This window comes from Pteropus medius, unplaced genomic scaffold (genome assembly GCF_902729225.1).
Source record: "Pteropus medius unplaced genomic scaffold, Ma_sr-lr_union100, whole genome shotgun sequence".
NCBI lineage: Eukaryota > Metazoa > Chordata > Mammalia > Chiroptera > Pteropodidae > Pteropus > Pteropus medius.
The window spans coordinates 6,542,174-6,559,078 of NW_024351729.1; the positions used below are offsets into that span (position 1 = coordinate 6,542,174).

Below are 16,905 nucleotides of genomic sequence, written 5' to 3' on the forward strand. Positions count from 1 at the left end.
TATCTGTCTCCAAATCCCATGTTTGGAATTAATATGATATACTGCTTCCCTTCCATGGAACTATTCTTCACCTCCTACATGCTCCTGTAGTTTGTATTTTACCTTGTATTATAACTATTTCTCTGCTGTCCTTCTCTAGAGACACGCGCTGTCAACATCTTGAGAACAGCACTACCTGATGCATCTTTGTGAACTCTCTATGGCCTAGTAATCTGTGTTCAAAACACATTTATGACTTAAATTGGATGGAATTGAAAGTGCCTTAGGAATGGTCAAAGGAGTTGAGGTGTGGGGAATACAGTTCAATATGCAACTAAGGTTAGAGACGAGTTACAGGGAGCCTATTATCTGGCCATTTGTGCCTCTTTATAGATGAAGATATAGATTCACGTTGTGGAGAATAGAGAGCAGGAAGCAAGAGGTGGAAAGATAGTTTCTCTGCTATGGAACACCTTTATTCTTTACAGGTCAGAATGCAGCAACATAACTTGAAATTGTAATCATTCTGTTTTTCTTTTCTCTACTTTCCTGTACGTGATTTGTCCCCTGGTGAGTCAGAGGCATCCACATTACCTTGAGATGAAGTGAAATTGTTATAGCAGTAACGAAAATAGCAAGAAGAAACTTTTTAGACTTTCAGACTCATTTTTGAGAATCAAAATTGAATGTCTTAAGAAAGTAGAACATTGAATTTGTGTCCTGACAATAGAATTAAGAATACAGAAGAAAAAGATGACTCCATCCTTTCTCCTTATTAAGCAAAGGAGCTAGAATGGAGTGTGACCCTTCTGGGGAGATAATTTTTCCATGGTTCTCCCACTTTTCTATAAAAGCTTATGACGGCTTTCATTCTGGGCTATCTTTTCAAGGATGTCTGTAGAACAAAGAGTTTTGAAAGATGAGATATTGTCTCCCTCTGGGGCAGAGGGCATATTTGTTTTCTGGCAAGTATAATAAAGATAATGTTTCTCTGTGGGGCAAAAGTTGAGCTTGTTTGTTAGTAAGCCTCTTTAAGAGTGAGTTTCCTAAGTTCAGGATTCTTCAGCTGTGGCACAAACCCACTTGTACACAGCATACACTCTGACCCAGCTCCACCTAGCCCCATGATACTTGAGAGATAAGGTGAACAAAGGTGAATGTTAAAACTGGTGCTGCCTGTTGCACCATGAGTAACCAAGTCTGTTGCTTCAGACCCAAGAGTCTCATGTGTCTGCCAGGATCGGTGAAACTGTAGCAGACAGCATGTAGCTTGCAAGTAGGGTAAAACCTCATACCTTTAACAGTTCTTTGCCAGCATTGATCTGGGATAGGAGACAATAGAACATGTCCTGGGGATGGGGAATGGGGTACTCATCAAAGAGTCAGTATTGAGAGGCTGTTGATGTAAGAAATGTCCAAATCTGGAGAGAATTTTTATGAGTTTATTATAAGCCAAACTGATCACATGTTCAGGGGAGCAAGATCTCAAATGCTCTAGAGAAAAACAGTTTTGCAGCTTCTTTTATGCATTTGGAATTAGGAGGGAGCATAAAGAAGATTACATGGAGGTGGGAAAAGGCAAAGAGGAGAGTGGATCACAGGATAGTTAACAGGATTCTGTGCTCTTGTGAGGGTTTGTTACTGGTTTCTTTCAAAGATGTGTTAACTTCGATGCACAGAAACAATAGACAGGGCTTGCTTAAGGCAAAGATGAACCTTTTACTAAAGAAGTTATAAGCCTGGGGCGTGACTATTCACCATAACCTGACCAGTTGGGAATTTGTGACCAGAAACCTCTGTGAGGTTATTTTCCATAGAGCCTTCTCCACTTTTTTTTTAATCCACAAGGCTGTCAGAGGCCTATACAGAGAAGTGACCATGGACCCCTCGAGAGCCTAGATCGCCTGCAGAACATTTATTTCCATTGAAGGAAACACTATACTTCTACTCTTTTCTTATCAATGGTTCTCAGCCATAAACAAAATCATTTCCCCAATGGGCTTTTAGATATGTGCGTAGGGAAGTTTTGGTTGTCAGAATAAAAGAGCAAGAAACTAGTAACATATAGTGTCTGGGGACAAGGTATGCTAAATTGTCACACAACAGGGAAGACTTGTCCTTTCCCAACTGCCAATAGCATCACCATTAAGAAACTCTAGTCAGTGTGGAGATAGCTACCTTCCAATTGTGAAAAATCTCCAGAAGCATGACCTTGCCCTGAGACTTTGCAATCTCATAGCTAAAAGTCTGTGTGGATGCCCCTTCTTTTCAAAGGCCCTGAAACTGATAAGCATTCCTTTTGTGGAGGTCTTGACACCTAGAGCACGGAGCAGTAGAGAGAAAAGGAAAACCAGTCACTGGTTCTTGAGCAGAACTGAACAGTGGTGAAATACTCCCTACCACTCTATCATTTATCTGAATAGGCAATATTTTTATGAGAAATAGATCATCAATAATAACATGTATTTTCAATGGTAAAAAAAATTCTTGACATTAACTAGAATCAACTTCCACTACTGTGTGAATAATAGCAGAATAGCATGCATTTACTTCAATTTAACAATTATTTATTGAACACTTGCTACATACTAGGCATTGTGTTAGGTGCTGGAAAAATAAAAATGGCTTACAAAGACCTCACGACCCTCCAGGGAAAACTGACACATGTACAATTAATTACAAGAGAACATACTAAACCAGACACAGAATCTGTTCTTGCAAAAAATATGTTATTCTTGATATTCAGTTTCTACCATCCTCAAAAAAAAGTCACAGAAAACTAATTTGGAATGTACAGACCAGTGTTATTAGAACACAGATGTTTGCTTCTAGGACAATATTTCTTTTGCAGGAATCACAAAGAAAATGATGCAGCTCTCCATAAAACTATAGGAAGAGCAGTTATTCCAAATGAGAATATTTCAGCCCAAGTGAGGAGGGAAGGGAGAAGGTTGGTTTCTCCTCTCCCTTCTTGAGGAGGTTGTGCATGGGAGAGCCAGAGCTGAGGCCTGGCTTGGATACTTGGTGTAGCACAATGTCCATCTCTGAATATAGTGGCAGAGAGCATCTTCCAGGGACTCCAGCAACTCCTAGAATCTCATGTTTCTTTGCTTTCTATTTCAACTTAATTGTGTATATTTATCACTTATCTTCCTTTATATGAAATTAAGACTGCAGTCTTCCAATAGCATATGTTTAAAGTGAGAATGCATCTTCTTTCTATGAAAAAGGCAAATTTTGAACTAAAGTAAAAAAGAACAGTATCCTTTTCAAATAAAAATATTGATTGGTAAAAGGCAAATACGTATAAGACAAACTTAAAAGAAACATGTAATTGAGAAGATCATCCTTTCTTTTGACTTCATGGTGTTTTTGTAACTCTTGCAGATATGTACGGTGCTCTACATTGATATTTATGGTTATAGAATGGAAAAAACACCAAAAATAAGTACATAAGTCGCCTATGTCTCAAGAGTCAATCTATTTATATGTAAGTCTAGAAATGTAGAATAAAATCATTGCGAATTGACAAAAGTGGAGGAGGGGAAGTTTACCATGACCATGATTTAGTTTTTCTAGTAAGAGTCTTCATCTGTAGTTTTAAAGTAGCCAGACACCTGAAAGAACAAGAAAATGTTATAATGACATAGGAAATGAAGACTGTACAGTTAACACAAAGACTCAAATATCAACATATTTCAACAAAAACTCTTTTTGTCTTCATTTTCTAATCAGTTATTTTAGGAAAAGAGAGCTTGTAATTATGAAATATTCTCCAAATCAGAAGCTTTGCTTATTTCACAAAGTTGAATAATTCCCATTATATTTCACCACCAACAACTGGGTGCTTTCTCTGTTTCCTGCCTTCAAACATTATCTCGTTCCATGCTCACATGAAAATATATATTTGATATTTTCTCTGATACTTTTTATGAGTTAGAGATTAGTATCTGCAATTTATAGATGAAGAAACTAAGGCTTGCAAGCAAATTGTCTGCAAGACTGTCTCAGACTAAAGCAGGTACAGTGTATCCATAACTATTTTCTGTTTTAGTGTCTGATTGCCTAAAGTTTAAGTGTGAAAGGTAGTCGAGGGAACACTTTATGAATATCTTCTGTTTCTCTATTTTATGTTCTCATTGTAGGACAGTTTTCAAGTGAATATGCCACATGATAAGTTGTATTTTCTTTTTAGAATAACATCATTATTTTTAAAAAATCACATTTAAAAGAACTGATCAAAATCCTTTCGCATGCACAATAAAGTGCAACAGTGGTATGCTTCCTCGCAATTTCATTCCTACTCTTGTGGAAGAATGGGAGTACATTTTAATTATGATTCAGTTCCCTTTATTATTTGGCTGAACAAAAAGCTAATAGACTAGAATCATAATGTATTTTTCTGGAATGCACCATTAATACCTGTTTTTTTTAAGGGTGGGCATATATTTGCTAGGAATGCTAAAGTAATAATAAAACTCAAATCTTAAGTATAAATAAATTTATACTATTTTTCCTATGAAAAATTTCATTTTTACTAATATTTTACCTTTTTTTTTCCCTGTAGGTGAGGAAGTTCAAGCTCAAATATATGCTTATTATTTTTTCCTAAAAAGAACTGTTATTTTAACTTCACTTCCTACTTCATTCAACTGCACAATTTGACATATCTTTTTATATATGATTTTCCATATAACTTAGCTATATGACCTGGTCTGGAAAAAAAGGGTATAGATAAAAGTATGTGGTATTCTATTATATTTAATAATCTTATTAAGAGTGATAATTCTATTTTAATATATCTCTTCCCAGAAAACTATGATTAAAAAAATTATAAATGTCATTTCTTTTTAAAACCAGACCAAGAAATATCTAAACCAAATCCAAATATTACCAGTGATATGCATCTTCTGATGTAAGCACTTATTTCTATGAGAAAATAACATCATTTTACAAATAATATTTTCAAAATCTCTTTATGACTGAGTTGTATGTTTGGACAGATCCTGGGAATAAAGGGATAACTTTTACCTGCTCTCAGAAGAAACATTCAGCCTTTGAAGTAATTGGGAAAGGAGTTTTTCTGTTCTTCATAATCTGCAAATGCAGAGGCAATAAATTCTGATTGGAAAGAGAGAGGTCTGGGATTCTCGTTCATGGAGAAAGTACTTGGAAACTTTTTAAGATCAAGACCTCTTCCCTTAAAATACGCCTGAAGGGTTCTGAAAAACTGAAGAAAGAAAATATTCAATTGCCATATATAAATTAAACACCAAAAATACTCAAAAATGGATATTTTCCCCCCTCTCTTTTTTTCCCCTGGATTGACTTTAGGGCTTATCTAGGAGGCAACAGGTGGAAAACTGGGAAACAGAAGGACAGCTTTGGCTACTCCTTCCCCTCCCCCTGCTCTGTCCTCCACTTGGCTTCTTTCCAACATTTCAACCCTAAGCAAGATTATTCACCATTCTTGGTGGAAATAGAGAGAGGAATATCAACTATTTAACAGCACCACAGAGAGTTCATTGTAAACCACCTCTGAGTAGCAACGTCAGAGAGTAAATTGAACTACACAGTGATGAGAGTTGGTGCCTCCACTCTGACTGAAAATAAGATTCCAGTCGTTGTCTTCTGAAATAGTTTCTTTTCAGACATGTGTTTTTCAGCTTCCCTTCAGGAAATGAATACACAGAAGCTGTGCAAAGGGCTATTTGTTTTTACCCTATATTGTTATATTTCACATCATTTTCTTTAGGAAAACTGTATTTTGAAATAGTAATGTCAGCATGTTTATTGTACTTGGCATATTTTTTAAAAGAGCATTTTTATACATAGCTCATATTGTATTTCTTAGATAATTTTATGTTGAAAATAGTGCCTGGTAAATTGATAAGAAGGCAGGTCATCTTTCAGTTTTTGCAGTTGAGCTTTGCAAGTGTTGGTTATCTGAGAATCTGTTTTATTATCAGTTCAATCTAAACTGTGCAAAAAGCAATTCTGTTACGCTCTTGATTTTGTGTATTAGAAATCGAGGCTGTAAAGTCAATGTGTATAAGATCATTTACAAATGTAATGTGCTGTGTGTATACAAGATCATTTCTAAATATAAATTTGTTTCTCTGTACAGAAACAAATGTAAATTGGCCAGAGAAACAATAGGATGCCAGCTACTAGGCGAGCAAAACTCTCACCTGGTCCTCCCGGGGAATCTTCTCAGCCCTTGGGAGCCCCTGTGCACTGTGCTCTAGTGGAGTGCATTGTGCAGAAATCCAGAGTGGTGCCAACTTCACCCTGCAGCCCAGCATGCCCCAGTGTATGTTCTCACCAGATCTCGGTTTCTAGGGTTGTTTAGTGGCTTCCATTTCTCTTTGTTTCTCAGTGTGGCTCCATGCACAGGTCCAAGTATCACCAGAGCAGCACACAGCAGCAGGAACATTGTGGGCATGGTGAGAACGAAGCTGAGTGAAAGGAAGGATCAGAGAAATGTAGATGGTCGGTGGGGGCAGGCGGGGTGGTGGGTGGGAAGAGACATAGAAGAGATGGGAGGACAAAAGTAAAAAAGAGAAAGAAGAAACATTTTTAAAGGGAGTCAAGGAAAAAGAAATAGTATATTGGTTCACCTGAATTTTGTAGCCTTCTTTTTTCTAAGTTCACTTGCAAATGAGACCTCCAAAATCCAGTTGATGAGCTTAAAGGAGTCCATGATGATGAGAACATTATACAATGATAAGCAAAGTCATTATGAATACAACCTACAAAGTCTGAGTATGCCTTTTCAGTCTTGAAAAAATACACTTTGTTACCGTCAAAGAAAATGAAATTCTTAAACAAAAAATTAAAAAGCACCCAAAACCAATCTTAAATTACTCATAAGTGTTGACAGCAGTCTCAAAAAAAAGAAAGAGAAAGAAAGAAAGAAAGAAAGAAAGAAAAGAAAAGAAAAAAAAGAAAAAAAAAAAAAAAAAAAAAAAAAAAAAAAAAAAAAAAAAAAAAAAAAAAAAAAAAAGAAAAGAAAAGAAAAAAGAAAAGAAAAGAAAAAAGAAAAGAAAAGAAAAGAAAAGAAAGGAAGGAAGGAAGGAAGAAAAAAAGCCAAACTGAGAAATGAACCTTACACACATGTCTGAGACAGATGCACACCACACTAGCATAAGTAAAGATTGTCTCCCACCCCAAGGTGTGAAATGAAAACAAAGCACATATTAAGGGCTAATAAAGCTTACCAGGAGTTGGGCTTGGGCTGGCCTTGCCTACAATCCACAAGGGGATTCATGGCTGCTTATAACCACTGGCTTGTCTGCAGTGGGAGTCATTGACGTGAGCAGAGGGAGTTCAAAAATAATGATTCCATTTTCATCAGCACAAAGATCTTTGAGAATCTCATCTTCAAGCATTCTCAGGGGTAACCAATTTGTCTTATAAATATAGCAACCACTAAACTTTTTTACGTGGATTTTATAAACACACAAGGCACTTCCGCACAGCAAAGTGGCTTTCTCCTTTTCTCCTTTTAGGAGAAGGCACACACAGCAGCTGGGCATATGATGATGAGTATCCCAATCTAATAGAAAGCTCTCCTGGATATATCAGCTTTTGAAATTAATGGCAGTTTTTGAACAGGAAATTCTATTGCAAGAGATAAAATTGCTCTTTAAATGTCAGATTAGAACTGAATAGATGGAAAGGACAGAAAGGTGGTACATCAAGCTCTAGAGAAGTTCAGCTTCTCTAGAAGTTCTGAAGAGAGAGGTCCGGGAAGGAGAAGGCAGTAGGTAACTGGAAGAGGAAGTAGAGTAAAGAGGAAATAGTGTCCTCACTGTTTTTGATGTGAGAGACTTGGGTCTGTTTAAACATCAGTGGTTAAGTGAGTAAATAAATACCCTGGAATTTCATTACATCAACTCTCCTTAAAAAACTCCTGGACTTTGAAGTTAAAGCACTCAATAATGTTGAAGTAGTAAATTGTTAATTAGATTACAGCAGTCACTACAATGCTCCTTAGAAAATGCTCACCCTTACATTTCTAGCATCAAGCATGTTGAGCCCAATCCATAAATAATGCACTTTATAATTAGGAAAGACTAAATAAATTAGAATAGATTTTCATAGCTATTTATCTATGAATAACTTCTAACTTTAGTTCCATTTGTATAAAAACATAGCTCATTTGTGGCAGTGGGCAGATTTCAGTTTGAAAGTACACCAAAGAGAAGAGGCGAGAAGAGAAATAAGCCTCTTGCCACACAGAGAACAGAAGCAAAGAGCTGTGGGCCAGGGGACCATAGTGACTACGGTGGGTAAAAGAGAAGTTCACCCTCATAGCCTGGGGCCACGTAAATCTTCCAGATCCAGTGAGAACCTGGAGGTGAGGGAAGGCCCAGAAACCACTAAAATTAAATCTCTCTCCTCATCTCCCATTTGGATAGAGGCTCATAGACAAAGTTGGTTTAAAAAAGAAACAAAAACCCATGACCATTTGTCCCATTTGGCAGTATCAATACAGTGTTAGTAATCTGATTGTTTAAAGTTGACCCTTATAATTCTCTCGTCATTCACTATGTATCCTCTGTTTTGTTTTCAAAATGTTAAAGGGGTATATTAAAAAGGAAAGATCTTCCTCTGTTTAAAACATGTTACAGCTGTTTTGCCTCTTAGAGTATGAGGCAATTCTAGAAGCCAGGACCTGTAAAGGAAGACAAGGCTAAGCAGGGTGGCCACCTTCCTTCAGAGTGTTTGCTCTCAAGCCCAGCCTGACCTCATGGCCTCTGCTTTTGTTAGGTATTCCTTATCATCAACTGGGACTTGGCAGCAGCTGTCCTTTCTCCCATGGTCCCTCCTTTGGTCCATCTTCCTCCCTACTACCAGCCTTCCCAAAACACAATGGCATAATCTGGGCTAGTCAGAGAGGGACAGAGAGGGAAAGAGAGGGATTGCATATCTTTCAATCCTGCTCAACTTCGAGCTATATCTCCTACAACTAAGATGGAATACAGGCAACAAAAAGTAAAAATCATGATAATCATGCTTGATTTGAAGCCAGCTCTGAGAAACAGAGCAACAAAAATGACACCAACAACAAAGGACATCCAGATTCGCCCAGTGGCTGAGATATAAACCGAACTCTCTCGACTTGGTTTAGAGATCTAGGTTACCAATTCAGTGTCATCTCAGGCCATATTAGTGTCTCCAAAGTCATACTAAAGGAGTAAAGCGTTGTTCCCAAAATGTAAAAGGCTAAATCATTTCTTAGGTCTTTCAAACAGCATTTCAGCAGGCAGTCTGCTTTTGTAGCAGAGAACCTGAGGTGACCGGCAACACCTTTGGCTTTGCAACTGACCCTGAAGCAGAGACAACAGAAAAACAGGGTTATACTGATGGGGAAGAGTGTACTAGCACCACACCTGCGTCTAGTGGCTTCTTGATGCCCATGAGTCTAAACTCTCGACCTGGATGTAAAGGTCTTCAAATGACACATTTGCTCCAACCCTACCATTGAGGCCACTTTACCTCTTCAGTGGACACCGCTCACCCTTATACCTCCGTGCCATTGAACTTGCTGTTGCTTCTGCCTGAAATGCCTTCTTGAACCCTTGTGTGCCCTCAGAAATTCTCCCTGTTCTTCCAAGCTCACCTCAAATGTCACTTCTTCTGAGAAAACAAACAAACATTTAATCACTTCAATAGCTCTTACCTTGTTGAATAAGGATGACACATTTTCTTCCACATTGTTTACAAGAAGAGCTTCTTGAAATTGGCACCTTGTCTTTTTTATCATTGATTCTTCAGAGCTGAGCATACTGCTTGGCATAAAGTAGGCAAGCATATCACAAATGTTTATGGAATTAATAATTCTCTAGGTAAAATTTGAGCTTAGATTCTTACAATGTTCTTTTGAAATTTGAGCCTTGTTGCATTTCTATTTTGCATACAAACCAGTGGAGATTGGGAGGAATATGTCACTTTCACAACCACACACACCTCTCTATTTAAATTATTCTGGAGTTGAGGCCACAAGCCAAAAAATGTGAGTAACTATCAGAAGCTGGAAAGGGAGTGTTGCCCTGCCCACACTTTGAGTCAGAAGTCTGGAGGTCAGACTTCTGACCTCCAGAACTGAGAGAAAATAAATTTCTCTCGTTTTAAGCCACCCTTTTTTTTTTTTGTAATTTGTTACCTTAGTGACAGGAAATTAATACAAGGAGTGTAAAGGTGGCAGGCCAATCATGAAGGAGGAAGATCCATAACTCAACCACAACTGCGTTGGCTTCTCCTGAATATACTGCAGTGTGGACAGACCTGAAGTTGGATCTAAATTCTTTATTCCTTTTTCAGGAAGGAATTAAATCTAAATTCTTTATTCCTTTTTCTTCTGTCATTCAATTCACAATGCAAAATAGATTTGAGTTGAAATGTCTATTATGAACCTGAAGATTTATGTGAGTCAAACTATACTTTAAAATGTCTTTTTGATACAAGAGAAGTGAGAAAAGTTTCCATCTTAGACTATTAAATTAGATAGAACCTCAGCCATGAGTCACATAATTTTGTAATGAACCACATATTTTAACACATTAATAAAATTATTTAAGTACCTGGAAGAAACACCATTTAAAAAATATTACCTAAATTTCTAGGTGCATATTTTGTATGATAAAGAGAGTAGTTTCAGAGAAGGAAAAAATCGAGAACAATTCAAATGGGCATTTCTTTGGCTATTTGGGGCATAATGGGCAAATGATTCTCTTTCTTAATGTTATTCATCAATTGTGAGCTCTGAAATAGAGCCAATGAGCTTTCATCCTAGAAAGAAAAAAAAAAATCAAAGAACCCCTGTCCCCAAACCAAAAGCATCCCCCCCAACATTTATGGTTTGTTCCTAGTATCATGAGAGCTCTTTAGTATTCTAGGTGCATAAAATGTTATCCAATTATTTTAAATAAAATAGAATAAACAGCAGACCTTTACCTTCTCCCTTCAAAAGTGCATTCTGTAAGTCAGGCCCTGGGAAAATCCTCAAGAAACCTCAGTGGCAGAGATGACTTTATCTAATCCTCCAACAATAATAGGCTCCCAAGTAGCGTGGGGACAATCTAGGTTTCTGCTAAAAATATTACTTGCTGACTTACATTTTTAAAAATTCCATTTTTAGTCTATGGCCATGCTACCCTGAACAAGCCCAATCCCATCTGATTTTGGAAGCTAAGCAGGGTCAGGCCTGGCTAGTACTTGGATGGGAGACCACCTAGGAAGACCAGGTGCTGTAGGCATAAAAAGTAAAAAAAATAAGGGTTTGTAAGCAGACAAGGTCCTTGCAATCTGTGAGGTCAATCAAGGGCTGCCTCGCCTAAAAAAAAAAAATCCACTTTTAAAAATTGGGTTATTTGAATATGATCCAGCAATCCCTCTACTGGATATTTACCCCAAAGACTTGAAAACATATATCCAAAAAGATATTTGCACACTGATGTTCATAGCAGCATTATTCACGGTGGCCAGTACATGGAAGCAACTGAAGTGTCCTACAATAGATGATTGGATAAAGAAGATGTGGTACATTTATACAATGGAATATTAGTCATACGAAGAGATGAAATAATGCCATTTGTGACAACATGGATGGCTCTTGGGATAATCATGCTAAGCGAAATAAGCCAGATAAAAATCTAAGTTGAAAACCACATGATATCACTTAAATGTGGGATATAAATCTAAAAGCAACAAACATGACAGAGACTTATGGACATTGACAATAGACTAGTGGTTACCAGAGGGTGGGGGTGGGGTGGGCGGGGCGTAGATGATGTAAAAAGGGTCAAATATGTTGTGATAAATCTAACTATGGGCAGTAAACATACAATGCAATATATATATGACTAACTGTTAAATTGTACATTTGAAACTTACTGGATTCCGTTAACCAATGTCACCATAATAATTTTTTAAAATTTGGGTTATTTGAGGTGTTAGGATTGAGTTGTAGAAGTATTTTATGTACTCTGAAAACAAATCCTTTGTCAAAATGTTTCTCTGTGGTTTGCCTGTATATTTTAATTATGTTTTGATGAGTAGAGTCTTTCTGTTGAAGTATAATTTACCAAATTTTTAATTGTTGCTTTCTTTATTCTAAGCATCTTTGCCTACCATCTTGTCACAAAGTAGTCTTCCATATATATTCTTCTAGAAGCTTTAGTTTTTACATTTAATGATTCATCTCAAATTAATTTTTTTCCAAATTAATTTTTGTGCATGCTGTGAGGAATGGTCTAGGTGTATTTTTTTCTCCCACATGAGTGTTCACTTATTCCAGCACTATATATTGAAAATACTCTTCTTTCCCCATTGGAATGTTTTGGCACCTTTGTTAAAGATAAATTGTTTTCTTATTGTTGAGTTTTGAGAGTTCTTTATATATTTTGGATACAAGTTATTTATCAGACATGTGTTTGGCTTCTCCCACCTGTGAATTTTCTTGCATTTCCTTAGCACTATCTTTTAAAGAACAGAAGTTTGTATTTCTGTTGAAGTCGAATTTATCAATTTTTTTATGGTCTGGGCTTTTATAAACTTTTAAATTTCTATTTTAATTTCTCCATTGGCATTTTAGCTGTACCTCCTTGTATTATTATTCTAGTGGTTGCTTTGAGGATTATAATATGTAATCTTATACATATGGATAACCACAGGTAATAATTCTTTGGAAATAACTAGGGTTAACTAAAAAAGAAAAACTTTTTTCAATGATTTCTGAAAGTCTTTCTAAATGTATTAAGCTACTTAGTAAATATATTCAGACCATAATTAAAATGTCTTTATTATTTAAAACTCCGAACACATACAAAAGGGAACAGAATAATGCAAGTCCATATACTTATCACTCAACTTCAGTAATTATCAACACATAAATAGTGCCACTAAGTGTGAGAATAAAAAGAGGTACTATATGGAAAGGGAAACAATCCCTGCCTGCTAGAAGTAGACAATCTACTTGGAGAAATAGCATGGTGTGGTGGAGTTTCAGACCAATCTTCAAAACCGGTCTCTGCCATTCCCTTGGTCAAATATTATTTAATCTCTCTGCACCTCAATTTCATTTGTAAAGTTAACCCTACTTTGCAATGTAAGAATTAGAAATGACATGGTAAATGACCTAGCACAGCACCAAACATGTAGATGCTAAGTAAATATCACTATTATTAAGAACTACACATAATGAGTACATGAAATCTAATGTGATGATTCCCATAGAGTATGGAACTATGACAGTAAGAGCTAGAAGGGCAAGTTCACTCCTGACTGGCAACTGGTAGATTTCTATGGAGAAAACTTTGACAGATGTGGGAGGAAGTTCTTGAGCAAAAGCAGAGAGAAGTAGCAAAAGGAAGATACTCAAAGAAGAACACAGTAGCCCAGTTTGCTTGTTACAAACTGTTCTTTGCTTCCTTTTATTCCTTTCTGCTATGAACTGAATGTGTCTCTCAACAATTCATATTTTGAAGTCCTAACCCCTAGTCAGCTGGCACACTGATCTTGGACTTCCCAGCCACTTGAACTGTGAGAAATAAATTTCTGTTAAGCCACCCAGTCTGTGGTCTTTTGTCATAGCAGTCCCAGCAGATGAATACCTGTCTTAGATGTTGTTTGGGGTAGCCACACACACACAACTTGAAAACTTGCTTCTGAAGCCTTCCTTGCATTTCTTAATGGCCATGTGGTGTTCTAGAAAATGGGCTGTAGATGGAAGTCCATGAGGGTGGAAAGGGAGAAGAGAGAGAATTCCTTGTAAATAAAAAGCAGAGCTCCTTTTGTTCCTTCCCCCTGGAATGAAAATATCATGCAGCCACTACTGTGTTATGAGTCACACATTATGGACAGGGAACGAGATAGGAGCTTTGCTTCTTGAAGACTTCATGGAGTCTTACCCTGGACTTTCTACCTGAAGCTTTGACTGTTTAAGGAATTGTTGGTTAGGTTTCCATTTCTTGCAAATTAATCCTAACTGAAATAGTTTGTGTGGGGAGATGAGTGTCTTTGGAAAATGGTAGAAGACTGGAAATGTAGATTGGCCGTGTCAAGAAGTTTGAACTGTATATTACAGAACAGAGGAAGATTAAAAACTTTTTGGAAAAAAGTAACAATACTAATTTGTTGTTTAAAAAAGAACAATGGGGATATATGCAGAAGAAAAGTGGGCGAGACAAGAGAGAATCAGTTACAAAGTTGCTTTAAGTCTGGAGTACTAGTAATGATGATCTAAATTGGTCTCACTAGCGTGGGAGCCAGGAAGGGGTGAACCAATGTAAGGGTGACCTTGAAGTGCTAGACTGTTTAGGGCTTAGTAACTAATTCAGTGTAGTTAGGCAAGGGAGAAATTATCAAAATGAATGGATTTTCAACTTGTGTAACTGGATTTAACAGAAATTTGAAAACTAAGAGTTGCTACTCAGGGAGGAAAAACTGTTATGGTTAAATTTCAATAGTGAATAGACACTAATTTTATCTAGTTTGGAGAAAACTAGAGATTGGCAAGTTAGGAAGAAAGCACCTATCATTTCTTGAGGACCTACTATGTGTCAGGTGCATTTGGTCCATTATCTCATTTAATCCTCACCCCAGGCTTGTAAAATAATAACACTAGCCATAGTTTGCGGATGATAGTCTCAGGGAGGCTAAATTTGCCATTGATTCGGAGATACTTAGATATGAAATGGAGGGAATAACTGTCTGATTGGGTGAATCATCCACCAAGAATATCACACTGAAGTCACATAGCTAAATGAAATCCGTAAGGGAAAGTATAGAAAGAGTAACAAAGCAGGCTGTGAACAGATCGGGAATTTTTTTTTTTTTTTCCAAAGCAAGAGGAAGAGCTAGTTGGTCAGAAAAGATTTTGACAGTAGAAAGTGAATACTGATCATTACATATTACAAGTCTTCACTGGAGGAATTCTATTTCTTAGACAATCTGCTTTGAAGTCTACTATAATCTACTATAAGCAAATTGCTTAATTTCTCTGAGACCATTTCCTTTCTTGTAATATGGGGATAATAATCCTTCCTCTAAGGGTTTTTAATGGAGAACGAAATGAGAAACTAAATGTGAACGTGTCTTGCATGGATTCTGGTACAATAGGTACTCAATGAATGTCTGCTAAAAGGATAAAGTAGGTGACAAGACAGTCTGTACAAACTCCACAAAATGGTCTAGAATGTTATTGAAATTCCTTGTACTTTTTAGTTTCCTGACTTGTTTCTTTTCCTTCACAGTTGAATTAAAGAATATATTTGATTAAGGATTCGTCGATTGCATTTTAGCACCCCAAAATCTTATTGCATTACAGTCTCACTGGAACAACAAACTTGTTAGTTAATTTAAAACTGTAAGACACTGCAAGAAGATGAAGAACAAAATGGAGATTCGGAAAACCCATATATAGTCTCTCCCTTATAGTATGGTACCTAAGATCTTTGGGATAAAGAAAATTGAGATAGGTTAATTCTGTTCAGTTCATGAGATCCTCCACACCAAGGAAGTTAGGCAAGGGCCCAGGTCTAATCTAAAACAGAAAGAGGCTTATCTATCACATCCAATTACTTGCTAAGCCTTAGAATCCAGAACTGTAGGTCACTAAATGTTTCTAACAGTAATGCCAGGAGAGAGTGAGGCATTATTTCAGTATCTCATTAAGATTATCGGGGAAAAAATGCTTCATGAATATGTTCATGTTTCTGCAGGTGTTTGGCGTCCTGAGCAAAGGAAATTGATATGCTGTCTCCATTTCCCGGAACCATTTTCTCTTCAACGCTCTTCTTCCTCTTGCCTGTTTGGTGGAGCCACGTTTAGATTTTATGGAGAGAGGAAACCTGGAGCCATGTTTACATTCCAAAGGATTATAAAACATTTGAGAGCAAAGGCTTCTCTTTTCTCAGAAGGAGAGGGAGGCAGCATATGGTTTATATAAACTCCCCGACTCATAATTTCAGAGTTCTGTGGTGCAAAAAAAACCCCGCTAAACTCTTTTGCACATACAGGGTTCAGCTGTTCCTCATCACGCAGCCCTCAAAGGGGAAGAGGGGCAAGGGGAACTGATGTGGTTATTGCTTTGAGTAATATTACTCTGTTCCTGGTTCAGAAACCTCATTTTTGCTTTCAGTATTATACGCAGATATTAAAAAACTATCAAAAACAAATTCAAAGGGTAACAAAATATATTCTAAACTACATTTCTCCAAAGGAGGTACTTACATTCTAAGTGGTGTGCAAGGCAACATATTGGGATATGGGAGGAAAACATAATTTGTTTTTAATCTAGTAAATTATGTACTAATATTTTATACATGGATTGATACCAATGCCCTCACACATGAAGCCTTTATCATAGCTGATCACACATACTGTGTGGGAATATTCTGAGAGGACTGAGAATTCTGCAGCATGTAGGAGGAAGCTGATAGGATATCCCATTCGTTTGTTCATTTGCTCGTTCACTTTAAACATATTCTGACCTACACATTCCTAATTTAAAATGCAACTATGAGGTATACGTTGTTTTTCTGAAAAAGGTACATCAAGTTCTTTTCTTAATTAAATTCCTTTTAATTTTTCTCCAGTAGGTCAAAACCTTTAATAGAAAGAAAACAACTCCCTTCTCCCCTTCCACTCCAATCCCGTATCATCTACTTTAGGGCAGCCGTCTCTGTAATGCCCACAAATATATAATGCTGTTATTTTCTGCAAGCCAGGAAACAAAAAGAAAGTGTCCTTCTCAAATACCTTCTAACTAAATCTTTGCAGTTCCAGTTGAATATTGTACTGGATTGTAATACTTAGATCATTCTAGTTTATCTCTTAACCTTCTATAGTTCTTTCTTGATCAGAATGACACAAATACTGAAGGTAAAAAGCATGGTGACCGAGTCCTTTTTGTTGAGC

General features: G+C 36.9%; 1 protein-coding gene and 1 non-coding gene across 2 annotated transcripts; one reads left to right on the top strand and one right to left on the bottom strand.

Annotated features, from left to right (window-relative positions):
- Positions 1 to 2,939: 2,939 nt before the first annotated feature.
- Positions 2,940 to 6,879, bottom strand: CUNH2orf66 (chromosome unknown C2orf66 homolog). The gene is made up of 4 exons (XM_039844323.1): positions 6,600 to 6,879; positions 6,305 to 6,437; positions 5,011 to 5,209; positions 2,940 to 3,596 (listed from the first exon to the last, which is right to left on the bottom strand). The coding sequence occupies exons 1-3, from the start codon at positions 6,680 to 6,682 to the stop codon at positions 5,030 to 5,032; spliced, it is 396 nt and encodes a 131-aa protein (XP_039700257.1). The 5' UTR covers positions 6,683 to 6,879; the 3' UTR covers positions 2,940 to 3,596; positions 5,011 to 5,029.
- A 4,245-nt stretch (positions 6,880 to 11,124) lies between these two features.
- On the top strand, positions 11,125 to 11,243 carry LOC120587753 (5S ribosomal RNA). The gene has a single exon (XR_005649081.1). It is a non-coding gene; the product is annotated as a 5S ribosomal RNA (ribosomal RNA).
- The last annotated feature ends 5,662 nt before the right edge of the window (positions 11,244 to 16,905 follow it).